The sequence below is a fragment of the Anabrus simplex genome, chromosome 3 (assembly GCF_040414725.1).
Source record: "Anabrus simplex isolate iqAnaSimp1 chromosome 3, ASM4041472v1, whole genome shotgun sequence".
Classification (NCBI taxonomy): Eukaryota; Metazoa; Arthropoda; class Insecta; order Orthoptera; family Tettigoniidae; genus Anabrus; species Anabrus simplex.
The window spans coordinates 170,350,274-170,369,664 of NC_090267.1; the positions used below are offsets into that span (position 1 = coordinate 170,350,274).

General features: G+C 39.3%; 1 protein-coding gene across 1 annotated transcript in view; it reads right to left on the reverse strand.

Moving 5' to 3' along the window:
* The window catches only part of GlyT (Glycine transporter), a 778,762-nt gene that overhangs the window by 423,889 nt on the left and 335,482 nt on the right, over window positions 1-19,391 (reverse strand). The window contains exon 3 of the mRNA XM_067143829.2: window positions 13,665-13,943. Coding sequence (XP_066999930.1) covers window positions 13,665-13,943 — 279 coding nt within the window. The remainder of the gene's footprint in view (window positions 1-13,664; window positions 13,944-19,391) is intronic.

Here is a 19,391-nt window from a genome sequence, read left to right on the forward strand (position 1 = left end):
AAATAAACATAACACAAAACACCGGAAAAGCTCCTTCTAGAAAGCAAATGTTCAGAGGTGATCGTGGTGAGATGGTAGCAACACTATTATTTATGTTGTATTTTACACGCATTAATCTCCGCAGAGCTCCAGCGCGACTGTAGTTGCGTGCATTCGGGAGAGCGTAGGTTCGAGTCCTGTCTCGCCCAACCTGAAAGTGATGTTCATGGTGTCCCATGTTCAACACAAGGCAAATACCGGATAGGTACCTTTGTGATAGGCCACGGCCGACTTCCTTTCCAAATGCTTCCCATGCCCATCCTTGGGAAAAAAATGATAAACTGAGCGCAACCTGTTACATGTCAAAACAAAACAATACAACTTTAATCTCCCTTCCCCGTTGTGTGTTTGCCAGTCATACAATAACGTTGCACACCCAGGGTATGTTACGGTACATCACATTATGTTTACAGTACATGCCTGGTATCCGTTCTGTGGCTGGAATCAAGGCCAGGAAGCAGCTTGCGCCTCAGTATGTCCTTACCCGACTTCACGCCGTCTGATGCGGCATGCAAAACCGCGCATGCTGTTCTTATTTATATCTCAAAAAGTAATTGTCCGATTTTGAAAATACTTACATATTTGAACTTGTACGCAGTTGAACTTTTAGGCAGATGTATGAATTTGTGCCGTTCCATTTAAAACTATGGAGTTAGTACCAATATCCCAGTTATTAATCACCCCATGAAACTAAGTAGCATGTTATTTTACAAGACCCAGGATACCATTTACGAAGGTGAAAACAGAATGCCGATACATTTAATGGTTTAGAAGTTATTTCTGTGTAATATGTTAGGTGAATAATCCTGTATATGGGGTCGAAAATAGTCCCAGTTTTATAAGACAATATACAAACTAATGGTATTGAATAGGTGGATCCTTCCTACCCTTTAAACCTAAATTCTGAAGAGCTGTTCTGTAGATATACGGCTTATCATCTCAATGTTACAATTGTCAAGTTAATTACAGTATCTGTGTCGTTGCAGATAGAAAAGGAGTTGCATTTAATACTTCTTACCCTTTAATGTGCTAAACTATGTGAAATATATAGTTTCTGTTGTTTTAGATGCACACTATAGTGAGTCCTCAGCATTGAGTCCAGTTAGCTTCCCAACAGCTCTACCATCACCCGTTTTAAATATTCTTCGCATCACTGAAGAGGTGTAATGAGGAGTGAAGTAGTTTCACGTTGCTTTCCCCAGTGAGACACTCTGCTAATCCCACTGTAAAGCACTCACCAATCGAAGCTGCAGGAGACACTTTTACACCGCTCATAATGGGGCTTTTCAGCATAAGAAATAGAGTTACCAGCATTGTTCATATCATGAGTCACTTGGACATTATCAAAACCAAGAATCAGAAAGACAGGTCAATGAAAGTAACAAATTTGTCTTAGGCCATGCCAGAAGACACAGTACACAGTAAGCACGATGTGTCACTAGAAGTGGATCTGGATTAATCATTTTTAACTTTTTAAATACTTGAATATTATCATGTTAGTAGTTTGTAAGTTGAAGGGACAAACTTCACTGAAATTATCAAACGTGAGGGATCGAGAGGAAAGAATTCTGACATGAAAACTCATACATTTTGAAATTCGAATCAAATACCAAACTCTAGGCAGCCACACTTGTTATGTAAATGCTTACAACATAAAGATTGATGTTTACTGCACAAATGTTAATATAAACCGAAGCTGGTTTTATAAATAGAAAATTTTTACTTCAAGCATGCAAAAATAGGGATAGCTTTCTTTACTTAGTACAGGTAAATATGATAGTGATTCGTGAATTTCATAACAAATAACACAACAATTTAAACAATAAATTCTTTAAATATTTAGTGAAGTGGAAATGTATAAATGATAATTATTTTTATAAATGTTTTGTGCTATTGTAAATTTCTTTGAAGATTACTGATAAATAAAATCATGAATAAGAATAGTAAATAAAATTATGTAAATAACATTACTCAAAAAATTCATAGAAAACTTTAAATGAATTACTTCAATAAAAATAGTTAACCGAACTGTCCGTAGTATGGGCGCCAGAGTTCACCAGAATGGATCCCTCGAATTTTGATAGAGCATGATAAACTTTATATCCCAGGGCGTGTACATAATGCTGCGTACTGGTACATCTGCTGCAGGCCTTACCTAACCTCCTGAAAACGACTAAATAGGTAGGAACTGCACCTAGGTTCATCAATAACTCCACTGATTTTAAAATAGCTGACTATATTCTTAACAAAATCCGTGCATGAGCACCTCATCAACACGCAAAATTATACATATAATACACACATGAAATATTGCTGGAAGACTCCCTATTTAAAACAACGACAATAATGAAATGAGTGGGAAAACGAAAGCGAGAACTAAACTACCATTTGTAGATAGTCCGATGAACAATGTACATACATGTCGATAAATACCCTTCACTGTCTCTGTATCAATACTGCTTGCCAATTCTCATAATCAGCACTTCTAACATCACACAGATACTGTACCTCGTAATACTGTGTTCACATATTTTAACACTTGTTGTAAAGATATATACACACGTCTGTCGATCCTCAACATAAATTATGGAAAGTCTGAGATAGCTTTCACCAACATGTAATGCCAGACCTCCACAAGTACTACAATACTTAATGCGTACGCCCTCCACAATTTGTTGATCAGGCACTTTCCACGAATATAACAAGACCACGCTCCACGAACGTTTGAAGTCTAGTCCATTGCAGCCGTGTCACTCGAATACCGTATATCCAGCACTACTTCCTTCTCGTACAGTGTGTCAGTTGTCTTTCTTGTTCGTACAGAGTGGTTCTCTTATACCGTAGTGATTGGTTGTAGTTGTCTTCCTTCTCGTTCCTTTACAATGTCCCTGGTTGCCGCCGCATGATCAACCTTTATAGACATCAACATCCCCCTCCTCTCAGATGATACGTCTGGATTGGTGCTTGCCAGCCAATCATGAGTGAACCTCTTGTCAAAACCATGCCCTGAACTTCTCCTTGCTCCCAAGAGATAAACAAACTCTGGAGTTTATTACATGAGTCAACGAACTTCCCTAATACAACAACAAGCTCATCTCATCAGGCTGAGATATATACATGACTCATGGAATGTCCCGACACAAGTACATCACAACAAACACTGGGGTAGCCATCCAAATTACCAGAGTTATTGAAGCAGTGTTTTGCCACTCGTGCAAAACAAATTACTCATACCTACATATGTGGATATCTTCCAGCTTACAAATATAAATGGCAAAACATACAAATGAAATACTGATAATAATAATGATAATAAAGATAATAATAATTATTAATAATAATAATAATAATAATAATAATAAATCGAATACTGACAATAATAACTCTAACTTCTACATATAATTCGGGGGTGTGATATACGTACTATCACACTATAACTCCCCTTAAATTCTAGTTTCATGTTCAGTTAAGCGAGGGTCATGAGATGTAGTTGTTTATTTGCTAGAAACTGATTTATGCATAATTCAAGATGAGCAACTTGAATTACTTATAACATGAAACTACGTATAATAAAGCTTGTGTTTTTTATTTGAGTGAAAGATGCAATCTTACAAAAATTTCACTACAAAATTTAAACCTACGTTCACAACTCTGACACTATAATTAATTTCGTGTGGCTATTACTAGCCGATTGCAGCCCTTGTAAGGCAGACCCTCCGATGAGGGTGGGCGGCATCTGCCATGTATAGGTAACTGCGTGTTAGTGTGGTGGAGGATAGTGTTATGTGTGGTGTGTGAGTTGCAGGGATGTTGGGGACATCACAAACACCCAGCCCCCGGGCCATTGGAATTAACCAATTAAGGTTAAAATCCCCGACCCGGCCGGGAATCGAACCCGGGACCCTCTGAACCGAAGGCCAGTACGCTGACTATTCAGCCAACGAGAACTCTGACACTAAAATTACTCTCTTAATATTTCACTGCAAAATGTCTTTTAATATAATTCACGAAAGGATGTATGCAAATGCTACATATAAATAGCCATAAAAGTAAATGCACAATAAAAGAAAACTAGTCCTAATATCTTCTTTTGATTTTCGTGAGTTATCATCCTCCTCTCGAGAAAGTGCCTCTTTTCTTCTAGTAAGATATATTTCCGTATTCTAACACTCACAGCTGCTGAGGACTTGAAAACAATAAACTTTTATTACCACGTTATTTAGTATATGCATCATATAGGCCTACTGTAGTGAACAGTCACCATTCAGATTTTATCTGTTTCCCTGAATACTGGAACGTCTAGTGCAGTACCTTCAATGGTGCAGTAGTATGACTTCTGGCTTCTCTTTTAGCTAGTCCCGTTTGGATGTGTAACAAAGCTACTTTGTTGCGAGAGCAAGAAAGGAATAACAATATGTACAGTTCACCCTTGGGCTATGCATAAATTAGAAGTACGTTTTAAATCAGATTATTATTACTCAGAAATATATTCTATGTAATACAATACTATATGCCTGGGCCTGGTAGAAACATATCTTTAATTCATAACTCTGTATTTTGTTATTAGCATATGACGTGCGAAGACAATCTAAATCAGGTACTAGAACCAGCAGGATACACAGGTTACAACGGAAAATATATGAAGATGGCACTTTTACGTAAGTTAAAGAACCATCTGTCGTGCTTGAAAAGAAAAATCTTGGGTACTGAATGAAGGACAAGCTGGGATCAAACCCGCGAAGTTGGGTTCAGGTAAACGCTTGTGTCATCTGATCCAGTCAGCGTGACCTCTAGTTGATAGATGGCCTAGTAGAATAGATTTCATGTCAACATTTCTCCTATTCACATCAAAATTGTACAACTTGGAATGAAACCTAATATCGAAGAACCGGAATACTTTAACAATGTATCACATCGTAACTGATCATTGCAACTTTTTAAATGTTATAGTTTATCTAAACAGATTGAGAGGCGTTTATATCGACGCTGAAATCAACACCAGTAGTGCTATGAATTGCGCACAAAATATCGTCCCTGTTCTGCCAAAACGGCGAATGTGACAATGCTCTTCCTATCCATTATTTCCCTTAAGAATGGTCACGCCTTCCAGCCATATATTGATATGCGGTCCATCAGAACAATTTTCGTTGAGTTCATTTTCCCTTTGCGCTTGTGTAAAGGAAAATGAACTTTACTGTACCATACTGAAGGAATGTATGTTTGCATGACATTTGCCCACTCCTAGAGTGTGATGTATTTAATGTTAATTTTCCTTTACACACGCCCGTAGGAAAATGGACTCAACGAAAATTGTTCTGATGGACCGCGTATCAATATATGGCTGGAAGGCGTGACCATTCTTAAGGGAAATAATGGATAGGAAGGGCATTGTCACATTCGCCGTTTTGGCAGGACGATATCATAGCTTGAGATATTGATAATCTGTTATCCAAATCGGTTTGCATTAATGGAAAAGCTTTGCATTTTATCATACAATGTTAACTTCTCATCTCCCAGTTCCATTATGATCTTATACTCTCATCTATCGTTATAAATATTTTCACTTCATATTTTATCGTATGTTAGGATATAAAAACATCGCATTACTTGCTTACTCAGAGGAGGAAATTTTAAATTAATTAAACAGAACTGAAGAGATGAACAAAGTGGAAATAAAAACAAACAAAGATTAAACCATAATAATGACCATCGACCAACAAAACATCAGCAAAACCAAACAAAACATGAACAACTTGTAGGCTATTTATCACATAATATACATGAGATCGCTAATAAAAGATGTGGGTGGATGTACTTAAGGGATAGAAAGGAGAGCTGGGATAGCTAAAACTACGATGGCAAAACTGACCAAGATCCGTTAAAGCCATAATATCACCATACACATCAAGATACGTTCGGTTAAGACCCTAGTCTTCTCTGTATCTTGGTATGCAGCAGAATGCTCGACCTTCAAAAATATCGGCATGAAGCACAGGGATGGCTTCGAAATGTATTGTTGGAGAAGGATGCTTCATTTAGCAGATCCCACACATCCCCAACTTTGTTGGTACCTATTCCTGCTTGCCTTACTTTGTTGATACCAGCGTGAAAACTGACCACTTTTTCGTTATCCTCCTCCTTTCCTTCCTATTTCCTCAACTACTGTCTTAACCTAATTCGTAGATAACACTCCACCCTGGTTTCCTTTCTTCCAGTCACTTTTCCCACCTGCCAACAATTACTCACCAATGACCAGACCCTCATTCCCACCCACCTCATCAGATCCTCTCTACTCCTGTCTCATTTAACATCTCTGACGGCTTCAGAATCTACTTCCTCCTCCCTTCTCTCCGTCTCACGACCCTGGTCAACGTCCTTTACGGGAGATACGATCATTTATGTCTAGGATGACTTAGTTCAAGTATTGCTCGATGATGCAGAATATCAAAACGATGCACCGTCTTGTGAAGAGTAGACAAACAATTGTAAACGAGATAGTTGGAGTGCTGGTATTCTTATAGAGCACAGTAGCGATAGAAGTAATATATTGCCACCTCACCAAATGTGCCGTCGATTGCTTCCTTCCCATCCCCCATTGTGCCTGAGTATTATGTAACCCACGATAAAACTGTAATATTTTACAGGGGACATAGAATCATGCCTGAGTTTTGGAAGAAGTTTGAATATTTTGTTGACGAAAAACCAACAGTTATCAACCGTAAATAAACACGTGTTTCTTCGCAGATATTTAGAACGGGAACTAATCTTCTACTCGAAGGAATGGCGGTTACGGTAGACACATATGGACGGACTAAAGGCATAAAGGAATAAGAACAGAATCACAGGCACATTTAGACTTCTTACATAATCTGGAGGCTGCAGATTTAGCGAGTGGTGCTGGTAGTGATTCTTGTTTTAAGAGGAAGTACAACTAGACAACCATCCTCATTTAGAGAGCCTGGAAGCATTAACCATGACATAAATCGAATGTCGTAGGCGGATAGAAGCGCCGAAAGTGTAAATAGAGGATAATCACTTATATAGGAGTGTACTAGCACCTAAGAATTCGCGTGCCTTCCCTAGAATGTCTACCAACGTTGGCTTATTCACGTAAAACGGCAGTATGTTCAAGAAGGGAATTTCATACGCCTAATGGAGTTTCTCAACGAGGAGGTGGAAGGGGCTATTAGCACACGGAAGATACACGACGATAGTCCTCTGATGGCATACTACACACCTACAGCCGCCGCTACTCACGTAAGAATGAAGGCAAACGTGTCTGAAAGAGCAAAGAAAGGCCATTTTTCTTACATTTCGAGTGTAAAGGCCACTGGTGTCAAGATTATCAACAAATGTATAATTTGCTAAGGTGAGCTCTAAAGAGCATTAACTAGTCTATAAAGAACACACATATCGTCGTTGCCGGGACGAAACCTCCTATGTGAAATATTGTAGCTTAGAACTTTGGCCGGTAAGGTTCTGTCGTCTAAGGTGCAATATTGTCAAGGCATTCTCGCTCTTCATAATGTATGTGCTGAGGGTCAGTATATCTCCAAAAATATTATCACATAGGAGGTTTTGTCCCGGCAACGGCGATATACACTGTGAAATTCCCCTAGTAAGTTGCAGCTAATCTTCAATCTTTTGCAAATTTGGTTGTACATTATACATTCAGTACATGAATATATACACGTATCGCGCCGTTTATTAATTCTGCGTCGTAATTTATTATTCAATTAACATACGCTCGAATGTGTGTACAGTTAACTCTTACTATACTCCACAAAACATGTTTCCCTCTTAGAACATATAGTTAGATGGTATTTTTCACAAAGTTTGTTACACAGTGCATACATGAAATTTCCGTTTGGATAGTGAAATTTCTCATTTGGCATATTTTGTGGGGAATCCGTGTATTGCGAGTCTGGTGAGAACTTTCCTTAGTTTTTCGCTCGCCTCTCTACTGTCACTCATCGTGTCTGTAGAGTAAAAGTCTAGAGGTATTTCTTGGCGTTTCTTCTCCCTGATCTCGATACGTGCACTCGCTGGATTGTTGGATTGTAAGGATAACAGAAGTCGTAGTTCCTCTAGGTAGAATGGCTCTCTCACTAGTTCGTATACGAGTCAATATGGGGCTGTTTTTCCTACTCCTAAAGCTCTTTTAAAATATCAGGATTTTACTTTCTCTGCTATCTATAGGTTCGTTAGGGATAGTACTCCCCATATCACTTCTAAGCCGTACTTTAGGACTAGGTTTATTTTCGCGTGGAAGAATGTCATGGCTATTTGTAATGAGAGGGAAGTTATATTCTTTATGTCATATATTCCCCTGATGGCGGCAGTCAGTACTGTCAACAAATATGAAACCCAAAGCTAGCCCAGAAAAACTAATTCAAAAATTGCTGCTTCCTATGCCTTAGATGAGGCCACCCCACATTTCATTGTTTTAAAAGAGGAAGGGCATCTTTGAGCCATTCTCAAGTCCAGCGATACTGACATCATACCTACCTCTGTCCGTAAAATTGGAGTGTTTACCTCTTACTTCACTTCACGTAGACGTACTGTATATGGATAGAGGAACAGCAGGATGGCAGAGACTAAAGCAATGTATCCTTGGCGCATCTTTAGTGATTAATTCGCTGGATCTTAACGTTACTGACAACAAGATGCTGGACATAATCCTCGAGAACTTCAGTCTCTTGAAGGAAGGTCTTCGATACGACGGGGTTTCCAACGAAACCTCATTTCTCCCTTGCATAATATAAGAGTCATAACACATATATGTCCCAGTCGACACTGCCGTAAGATAGAATGCGCTGGCTTCACTTCCCAGACGAAAACTAGCAACTCCGTAATTAATTCTAAATATTTTCTAATGGAAGTTCTCATAGGCGCAAATTATTAGTGGAAAATGGTGACAATGATACGACCAGCGAGATTACCTTCCTTTTTGGTTTGACTTCCTACTTCCTTCTGATGTATAGTCAGTAACGGCCCAGTAATACAGTTAATAAACTTGCCATCGACGAAATTTCTGATGAATATGTCAGTCATTTTTGGGGATATGGAAACAATCGACGTTAAAGAGCATTAACCACAAGCCTTGGCGGAAGATAAGCTGTCTCGCTGCCTCCAAAGAATGACGTTATCTTTTCCATCAGTTTAGATTTTATTGAACAACGATTCCCCTCCTTGAAAGATAAGCTGCTGTATGCCGAGGAACTGAAGTACATTAAGAACAATCACATGCTTATTTATACCAGGAAGGGCCATGTAGAAGTTGTCATTCCAGATGAATCCTCGTATAGTTTATGCTACCTACCTCATCCTGTGGTAAGGAGACGAGGCAATATAAAGTGCAGAATTGAGTTTGTTATGTCTTCACACGAAATGTGAAATCACGAAATCACCAAACGATGCACTTCAAATGGGCCGCAGTTTACTACGATAAATTCCAGTAACGATACTACGATTTTGAAAACACCCGAACTGAGTCGTATGTAATGGCGACCAGGCATTCCTTGAGTTAATTCTTAATGGGAGACAGAGAGATCTGATACTTCTGGCTCTGAGTCACGGCGGAGGGAGATAGAACGTGACGAAAAACCGACGACGTTTGCACTTACAGTTTTATCCTCCTGCCATTTGGCCTGACGTTCAACCCTTTCCTTCTGTCAGATAATCTAAGAGACCTCGCTTCCAACTTCTACGAAGAGTTCTCTACAGTATCGAGACTTCTGGACTAAAACAATTCTATGGATGACTTTGCCAGCAACATCGGATGTAATAATGAGGCCATAAGTGCGCATTAGGATGATTGACTTGATAAAACAAATAAAACTGCAAAGAGGATACTAATTCAGAATCATTAAAGAAGATATGACTAGTTGCAGGGCGCGAAATAAGGAAACCACATTTCTGGGAGTAAATTAACTACTCAGACATACACTCATACTGTTAATTTGTTACCAAGCCGTCACATATGGCACCTATAGATAAACTAGTTAAAAAAGACAAGCCTGACAGATTATCTCAAGTTTCTGTGACCCACTCGGTATACTTCACCGGTCTCTGCTGAAGAAAAAGTAGTATTATAGGACACATAGCTAAGAAGGATAGAATAGGACGAGATTCTCCCCCACGACATCGCACGCAAGTTGTAGGTTTGGGTGTCAAGTCTCCCGAAAGTATCGGATGTGATACTCTCACGATGGGTTGGTCTATCGGATCGACAACCAGAGGCTTCAAAAGTTCACGTTTTTTTTGCTACGCCTACGAAGGACTATACGGTGCCACATTGTACGTAAGAACGAATAGCGACATCGAGACTTCAATCCGTCTATCCTGCAGTAAATCCAGGTCCTAAGACTTGGAACTACTTGCCACCCAGGTAGATGCTAGACTTTGAAATACTTTAGCCAGTCTACAGGCTATGTCACTAAGGCGAATCTTTGGACCAGTTCCACGGTAAGTCTAGGAAGGATTCATAGCGATGTCAGTCAATAGAAAGCCTTTGTTTCCAATTATACAGCAGAAATGTAGTTACTTTAGCTCCGGCACAATATAGACATTATTATGAATAGAAGAATTGAGTGGATATTCCATAACAAGCAACGCGCGGAACAAGTCAGACAAAAATTCTGGAGCACTTAAGCGTCACCGCAAGAGTCCACTGAATTAAGAATGTGTGAAGAGAATCTATCCTAGCCGAAATTGAAGCCCTTCAACTAAATTTCCTAATGCTAAAGGAATATAAGATTTCATGTTTTCATCCATTTACTCATTCGCTGCGGTGAATGCTTGCAGTTGGCCGACGGGACTACCTTGAGAACGTCACCCTACTTCAAGGAAAGGATCACTTTTTTCACCATTACACTACAGATCACATCATCTGAGTGTTCGGATTTTGATCGAATTTTTAACTCCGAGATTAGGAGAGAATTATGGATTGCCCATGCTCGTCCATCAATCAATCAAGAGTGCGAAATGCATTCCCTGAAAAATAGCAAAGAAATCCAGTGGACGAGCAATAGCTCCTCTTCGTCCTGAGAGAATAAAACCCTTCGAAGTCCAGGGATTGATTTTGCGCGCCCTTTATGCATTGAGGTCGGAAGGAAAGTCAGTAAATCGAACAGCAAATTGTCTACCTGCGCCACGAATCGTGTCATGGACTTAGGTGTGTGTACTTTCATAACTACGCAGCTTCCCTTCTGCACTCCAGCGATTCCAAGATAGACGCAGACTGCCTGACAATATATACACCGAGAGCGCCCAGACGTTTCAAGGCTTAAGCAGTGAATGATAATAATGATATTGATTTTACGCCCTACTAACTACTGTTATGGTTTTCGGAGACTCCAAGGTGCCAGAATTTTGTCCCGCAGGATATCATTAAGGTGCCAATAAATCTACGGACACGAGGATGACGTATTTCAGCATCTTCAAATACCACCAGACTGAGCTAGGATCGAACCTGCCAAGTTGGGCTCAGAAGGCCAGCGCTCTACCGTCTAAGCCGCTCAGCCCGGCGCAAGCAGAAAATTGGCTGAACTGTGGGGCGCTCTTACCGCTGCAAGAACCATCTTGGGAAATCTGGCTCACATGGACATTCATCACTTCCATGGTTGGTTGGTGGGGTGGGAGAGGTCGAATGACACTGTGAAACGCTGCTTGAAGAAAGTTTCCGGTCGATCTCAACTGATAGAAAAAGGGATTAATATCGTTCTAATTATAAATTAAGTAGCTCTAAATATCAGGCCTACAACGCAATCCAAGTAAGCAGGATCTCAACTAACGCCATCACATTTCCTTTGTGGAGAAAGGTTGACAATAATACCCAGTAGGATAGAGTTTACGGTCATAGTTAATTTAGCAAAACACTGTAGACAGCATCATGAATTAGCAGGTAACCAACGAAAACGTTGGGCAAAGTTGTACCTCACACAACTTTGGAGTTTTCACGAGGCTCGTCAGCTTCAGGAAAATCCACTCAGCTCAACATGGGTAGCCTAGCTGTGATCCGTATGTGGAAGAAAGGTCATATAATATAATTATTCTCCGCATTACAGACGAAAACGCGTTCAATCGTCGTATCCAGCGTTATTCCACAAGCATTAATCTTCCTAATAAATTTCTCTCTTTAGTCTAGGTCTCAGGTTTTGCGGTCTTCCAAGAGACTTATTTTTATTTCATAATTTTCTTCAATTTAGGGAAAGTTTTACTTCGGAATGTGACACTTCTCCTTGCTATTTACCAGTGAGATAATCCCTCATATATATAAACTGTGATTAGTCCCTGCTGTAATAAAATTGGAACTTCCGGCTCTATTAAATTTGGCCTACAGTATAACCTTATATATGCAGGAGATAGTGTGTTCGAACCTCATTATCTGCAGCCCTGAAGATAGTTTTCCGTGGTTTCTCACTTTCACACCAGGAAAATGCTGGAGCCACTTTCTTCCCACACCTAGTCTTTTCCTATCTCACCGTCGCCATAAGATCTATCTATGTCGGTGCGATGTAAGTCCAATTATAAAAAAACCCACTAATACACAAAATGCACAAAATATCTCACACTGTATCTATCCCCAGATAGGAAATGAAAGAGAAATTAAATAGAAACAGTATTTCTAAGAAGTAAGTAATGGGTTGATCTTATCATTGTTCAACAGTAATTAGCACTGTAATTGCATATCAGTTTTTGAAGTTTACCAATAACAAAAAATGTTGTAAATCTCGTGTGTTCCTATCTACGTTGCACGCTAGAATGGTTTTCTACGCCAGTCCATCATAAAAGAGAACGGTATTATAAATATGCAAGTACCTCACTATAAAACGTGAGTAATAAATAAGATGGTGGACACAGAGACCGCACATCCATGATCAACTCTTTTCTATACTATAGCAAGATGAGTTGAAATCAAGATTGTCGGACGCAGTAAAATTAGTATAACTCGCGACTCCATGGTGCTAATGAGCGTCAAGTGGTGGTAGAATTCTAGCATGAAGCTACTAATGGTCATCATATCTCGCACAACTTCGTAACGAGGTCAGTTCAAACGTTGAAAGTTGTGCTAAATTTGCAAAATGTCAGAAAACCTTAGGCCAAAGTGGATCACAAATTACCGTATTTCACGAGGATCGAGGATCGAGAAATATCTGAGAAATAGAGTAACCCCGACAAGTCTGCATCAGAATGTGTCAAAGAGTACCGGCACTTACACTGCGCCTCTGGAGCCTGTGAACTGAGAGTCGGCAGAAAGTTACGTGATGGTCATTGATATTTTAAAATTACATCCACTAAACTGTTGTTGCAATAATTTGATCTACTTCATTTCTGCTAGAGAAATATATTCCACGTCATAAATCTTGCGGCCGTGAGTCTTCTTATATCTGTTCGTTTCCTTTTCGTTTGAAATAGTTATCAAGGGAGCTAACATTGTAATAGGATTAAACGACAATTAGTGACAAAGCCAAAACTTAAATGGCACTGTGGTCTGAAGAAAAATTTTCATCATCGTGTATAGGGAATAATATCAATGCAATATTGATATTCAGAATGTTCATTTTGTTGATAAAACACCGACTAAAATAATCCTCGATGTGAATAAAGAGAATAGTACTTACATTCGGTGCTCCATTCAGGGTCGCAGTTTTGCCAGGGAAGTACGCTGTTGAAGCTTGCGAACATGTAGAAGATGGTCCACGCGATGATGAGGTTGTAGTAGAGCATGACGATAGCGGAGACGATCACCATGCCGTAGCCGAGACCGCGGAAGAGCGGGCAAAACTTCTTGTAGATGGCTACAGGGCCCAGACTAGCGTACTGGCCAAACGATAATTCCATGAACATCAGAGGTAAGCCCGCAATTACCAGCATCGCGGTAAACGGAATGAGGAACGCCCCTGAAACAAACAGAAGATATGAAGGATGTAACTCCATACTCTGTCAATTGGAGGAGATGAGTATGCTGTGAACAATAAGACATATTCCATCCCTACATGAAATCATGAGCAGGTATCAATGAGAAACAACAGTCACGTTGAATACAAATGCACTTACCCTTAGTTTAATGAATTAGTACCTAATGAACACATTTATATGCATAGCAAACGTTTAATTCTACATTTATATGCACCCATTATAATATTTTCATGGAAGATTAATGAGTAAGAGTTTGCGAATAAAAATATTGCACTTTAGAAGAAAACGGATTATTTTTAATGAAATTTAACTTTGAGTAGAAACCAAAAATGTGTTGGAAAATGTGATAACTCTCATAATCGATGGTTTCGAAATCTCACTATTAATATTAGAATGGCACTGCACGTTACTACAATATGTAAAATAAATAGAAAACCGAACTATTTAACAAAAATATATACAGATTTTACAGATACGTTCTTGATGTAGTCTAACACCTCTGGTGCAACGTCTAAAAAATCTTTTAGATTTACGGAAATTGAGCTTAGAAGGCACTCTTCGACAATATCTTGGACTGTCTGCCTAGTGAAGTACACTCCGCAATAGACAGATTAAGCAGGTCAGCACATCTGCCATGGTTCGGATTGTATTCAGTGTCAACCACGTTTTGCAAGGTAGATAAAGTTTCAGTGGTTAGTTACCAGCACAGGACAAGCTATGGGGGTGAGGTAATGTGCTATTACACCACTCTTGAAACCAAGCCCGATGAAGATTAAATTATGTTCTACCAGGTTGCTGGCTGGTTTGGATGCAGAAGTGTCTGGAACGGAGTCTATTGATTCTAGTGCCAGTACTGTCGTCATGGATTGGTAGCTGATGGATGTTCTTGTATTCCTTCACACTTCTAATTCACGTGGTCTATTTCAGCTTAGCATCTACCAGGGTAGTGTGGCAACTCTTCATACAGGCAGGGTTGCGTTATTCAGCCACAAAGTATAGAAATCAAAGGTTGATGATCGTAGGGTGGATGCTGTGGAACACTATGTTTTGACACATAGTCCTTGAAGAATATTCATTCCTGATCTCAGCGTACAGCTTGCTCGATTATTTGCCTGGTGTGAAAATGGGAAATCACATCTTTAGGGCTTACGACAGGGGATATGAACCCACTATATGCCCCGGAATGTAGCAAGTATGTATCCAACTCGCTCGGTTACAACAAACATGTAAAACGGGAATCTCGTTTGAGGCAACTACGTCACTAATTTCTAAATTAATGAATTCACCTGTCTCTGTGATATAATCAGGATCGTAACCAATCATCTGAGCGATAAAGTAGATACTACAGGAAAAGCTGTGAATATTGTTAAATATAACTATTGGCGGAGCCTTGTTTTATAGGCCTATGAACTGGATAATATCTTTAAAAAACGGTTGTTCAATTTAAGTACGATTTTCTTCGTTCCCCTCGTACAGCGCTAATGCTATAGCTTCGAGATATTCTTTGACATTACAAATGTATGGATTTTGAGTTGAAGTGAGTTCCAGCGTCCTGGAGAAGGGGATGCTCTGATTGTCCAGTCTCCTTTATGTACGTAGCAGTCGGACCCTATGCAGCTACTGGACTCCTTCTTTGCGAGACGTCCTCCTTATTCATCCGGGGTCTAAAGGTAAAATGCAGTTCTGCCTATTTGTTACGCGATTTCACAGCCGAACGAAGACATTAGACACAAGCTCTGACTCACTCTTCACCTCTAGTTAGTAAGGTATTTATCATTTCATCGTTGCGCTAGAATATTTCAGCTTAGAACTCTGACCAGAAAGGTTCTGTCATCTAAGGTTCAGTATTGCATGAACTATATAAAGGATTTCTCGTTCTAAGTAATACATGTCCTGCGGGTTAGTATTCATCCCCTCAACATTGTCACATATCGATATTTGGGGGCTCTACGACGATTTGTGGAACGAACAATTTCGTTCATCGAGCGAGTTGCCCGTGTGGTTAGGCTCGCGTAGGTTTGAGCTTGCATTCGGGAGATGGCAGGTTCGAAACCAATAATCAGCAGCCCTGAAGATGGTTTTCCGTAGTTACCCGTTTTCACACCAGGCAAATGCTGGGGTTGTACCTTAATAAAGGCTACGTCCGCTTCCTTCCTAGCTAGCCGTTTCCCACCCTTCAGTTGCCGAAAATCTTCTATGTGTTAGTGCAACGTTAAAACAACTATGGGGCCGATGACCTTAGATGTTATCAGCCTTGAAGATGGTTTTTCCGTAGTTACCCGTTTTCACACCAGGCAAATGTTGGGGCTGTACCTTAATTAAGGCCACGTCCGCTTCCTTCCTAGCTAGCCGTTTCTCACCCTTGTGTTGCCGAAAATCTTCTATGTGTTAGTGCAACGTCAAAACAACTATGGGGTCGATGTCCTTAGATGTTAGGCCCCTTTAAGCAAAAAGCACCTTCATCATCATCATCATCATCATCATCATCAAAAATCTATGTAAAAAAATCAGTCAGCTTTAATTCGGTGGTAGCTAATAGAGTATTACATCAGAGCGGTAACAGTTGAGCTACCAATCACAAGTATGATTCTCTGGTGAAGTAATTGGCAATTCCGAGATTACACCATTCACTTCGTATCACTGTAATTGCAATTCAACTCCCATTTTGTATTCCAGGTATGTGCTGTATCGGGAATACTTCAGGAACGCTCATCGTAAGCGCGTGTGATGTTACCTTTATTGTTTGATGAGTTCACCGAAGTAGACGCAGTGCATCTAGTGTCAGCAATAACAATATAACACTGATATCTACGAGTAATATTGTTTTTACAATAACAATTCAAATTCTAATATTCGTAATCCAGGTTCAAGTATTACTTATATAACCACACTTTCCAAAACAACGTCACTAATAATAATAATAATAATAATAATAATATGGCCTCAATTACTGCGTTGCAGGCTTTCTACAGTGATGTTCTCTAAGCGGCCTGCACATTTTTCGATTGTTCTGTTGTCTATCAACGAAAGTGGGATCCTACTGGACGGTTCCCATGTCTGAGCTTTCCAAGAGTCAACATTTTAGAGGAATATTAAGAATAAATATTGAGGATATGGCCTTCATTTATTTATTTACGGTTTTGAAGTTAAAACTATGTATAATGGAATAACTGACCCAGGAATTTCTCAAGTAACATATTCTCAATAGATTTTTTTATTTGAACGACTTCCCCACATTCAAAAATTATTCTGAAAGTCACTACGATTTACTCTTCAAAAAAAGAGACGGAAGAGACGGAAGGAGTGCATTATTATTGAGATATATTGACTTTGACAATAAAAGGGAACATTTCCATTGTCTAAGAACGCGTTACAATTATACATTTGCTACAAAATTGCCTAAACGTTGCTTGTCATTTTTATAACATAATAGAACTAAGAAAATTTCTTGGTAACATAATAGAACTAAGCAAATTTATTGGTAAAGTGTGCACTGGATAAAAGTTTTTCAAAGTGTAAGGCACGAAATATTTTATTAAAGATTCGACTTTCTCAGCCAGGCTTGAAGTCAATAGACGATGTATGGGCAAACACCGAACCTCTTGATAAGCAACCATCATAGCCAGCAAACACCACCAGGTTCCGAATGAATCGGTAGATGGAGACACAAACAGATTATGAGTGCAGTGGCTGTTGCTGATTCTAGACAGGTACTGATTGTGTTTTATATGAAATTTAAACTACTGTAAATAAATTATAAATTACGTGATTTTACTCTTAATGATATTTTCAATCATTTCACTAAAACATGGGTTTGTTTCGTTTAAAGTTATTTTCGGCTGCGCCCACAGATGTTGGTCAGTCAGACAGGATCGGATATTTTTGACTTATCATAATTAATTTTTGGGAACAGTTGTTCTCACGAATAAGTAGAAGTAAACGTAAGTAAACCCAGACAAAATTTTACCTGCAAATAATTTTAATTTTATGTGCATAGGAATTGAAAAATCTTGAACACATTTACACCGACTTCACCATGAAACAGATGTTCAAAAGAAAAGTGTGTTTCATACTGAAATTAATTCGAGACCTACGATACGAAAGAAACACGGACGAATCACTAACCTCCCGAAGAGCCATCCCCTGCAACTTGCGTAGAAGTCAATAACCACTTGTAAATGCCGATGCAAGTTTGAAGTGTGCTTGGATGGTGATAGCGTATGGCAGATTATGCACTTTTTCTCCAGTTTCATCTTAATTTATTTAGGATTCACGGCTGACTACATACACAGAAACTACATGAATCACTACGTGATATTTGCAGTAATTTTGGCAGTTTAGGTCTGTATTTTATTACTTGTCGTTTGGATAGCATGTGCCTCTTCATTAGGAAATGACGCCATAAATCAAGAAATAATTCATTTACTCATGATTAGCTGTTTCCAGCAATATTACTGCTACAATAACCATTACCCGTATATTTCAAATGATTAATGTTATGTTGCAAAATTGTATAGGGGACGGCGCTGCATCGCTGAATTGCAAGATTTACTCTGTTAGTACAATGTAGTGCTCTTCGACAGCGCTTCAGGATGCTTCTAACGCTACAACTCAGTGATCACCAGTTCGATTCCCATCTCTATATATACTGTATCATGATGGGTGCTCATTGTTTAGATTGACTTACAATCAAATAGGCTAATGGCTATTTTACTGAAAGACAAGAACACTTCATTATTTTGTGATTCCCGGCTAATTCATGCACATTTAAAAAATGAAAATTTACGTCCGTGTAGTTTCGGAACCCGCTTTAGCTTGGTGGTCACCAAGTAAGTGGCTCCACGGTTTGGGTTACGTCTATCAGCTTGCATTCGAGAGACAGTGGGTTCGAACCCCACTGTCATCAGTCCTGAAGCTGGTTTACCGTGGTTTCCCATTTTCACACCAGGAAAATGCTGGGGCAGTAACTTAATTAAGGCCACTGTTGCTTCCTTCACGCGCCTAGACCTTTGCTCTGCCATCGTCACCATGAGACCTATCTGTGTCCATGCGACGTAAAGCATTTCGTTTCTCTTTTAATGTCTGGAGGTCTTATGGCTATTTTCTCTATAGAAGCGGTCACATGAAACAACAAGTTTGCTCGGTTTGATCACTATATAGCCTATTTCCTGTTCAAATTCAAATAATTTAGTGGTGAATGCAAGAGATAGGTTACGTAGAAGATACTGGATTTCACCATGGAGGGCAAGAGAGGTAGAAGGAGATTAAGGTGACAATGGTTAAACTCACTTTTAATAATTTAATGTTAAGATCTGCGGAACTAAACGAGACCACAGTGCTAGTTGCAGATAGAGGATTATGGAGGTGTTTTGTTAATTCACGGAGATTTACGGACTGAACGCTCAAGGACATTAAAGTCTATAATGAAT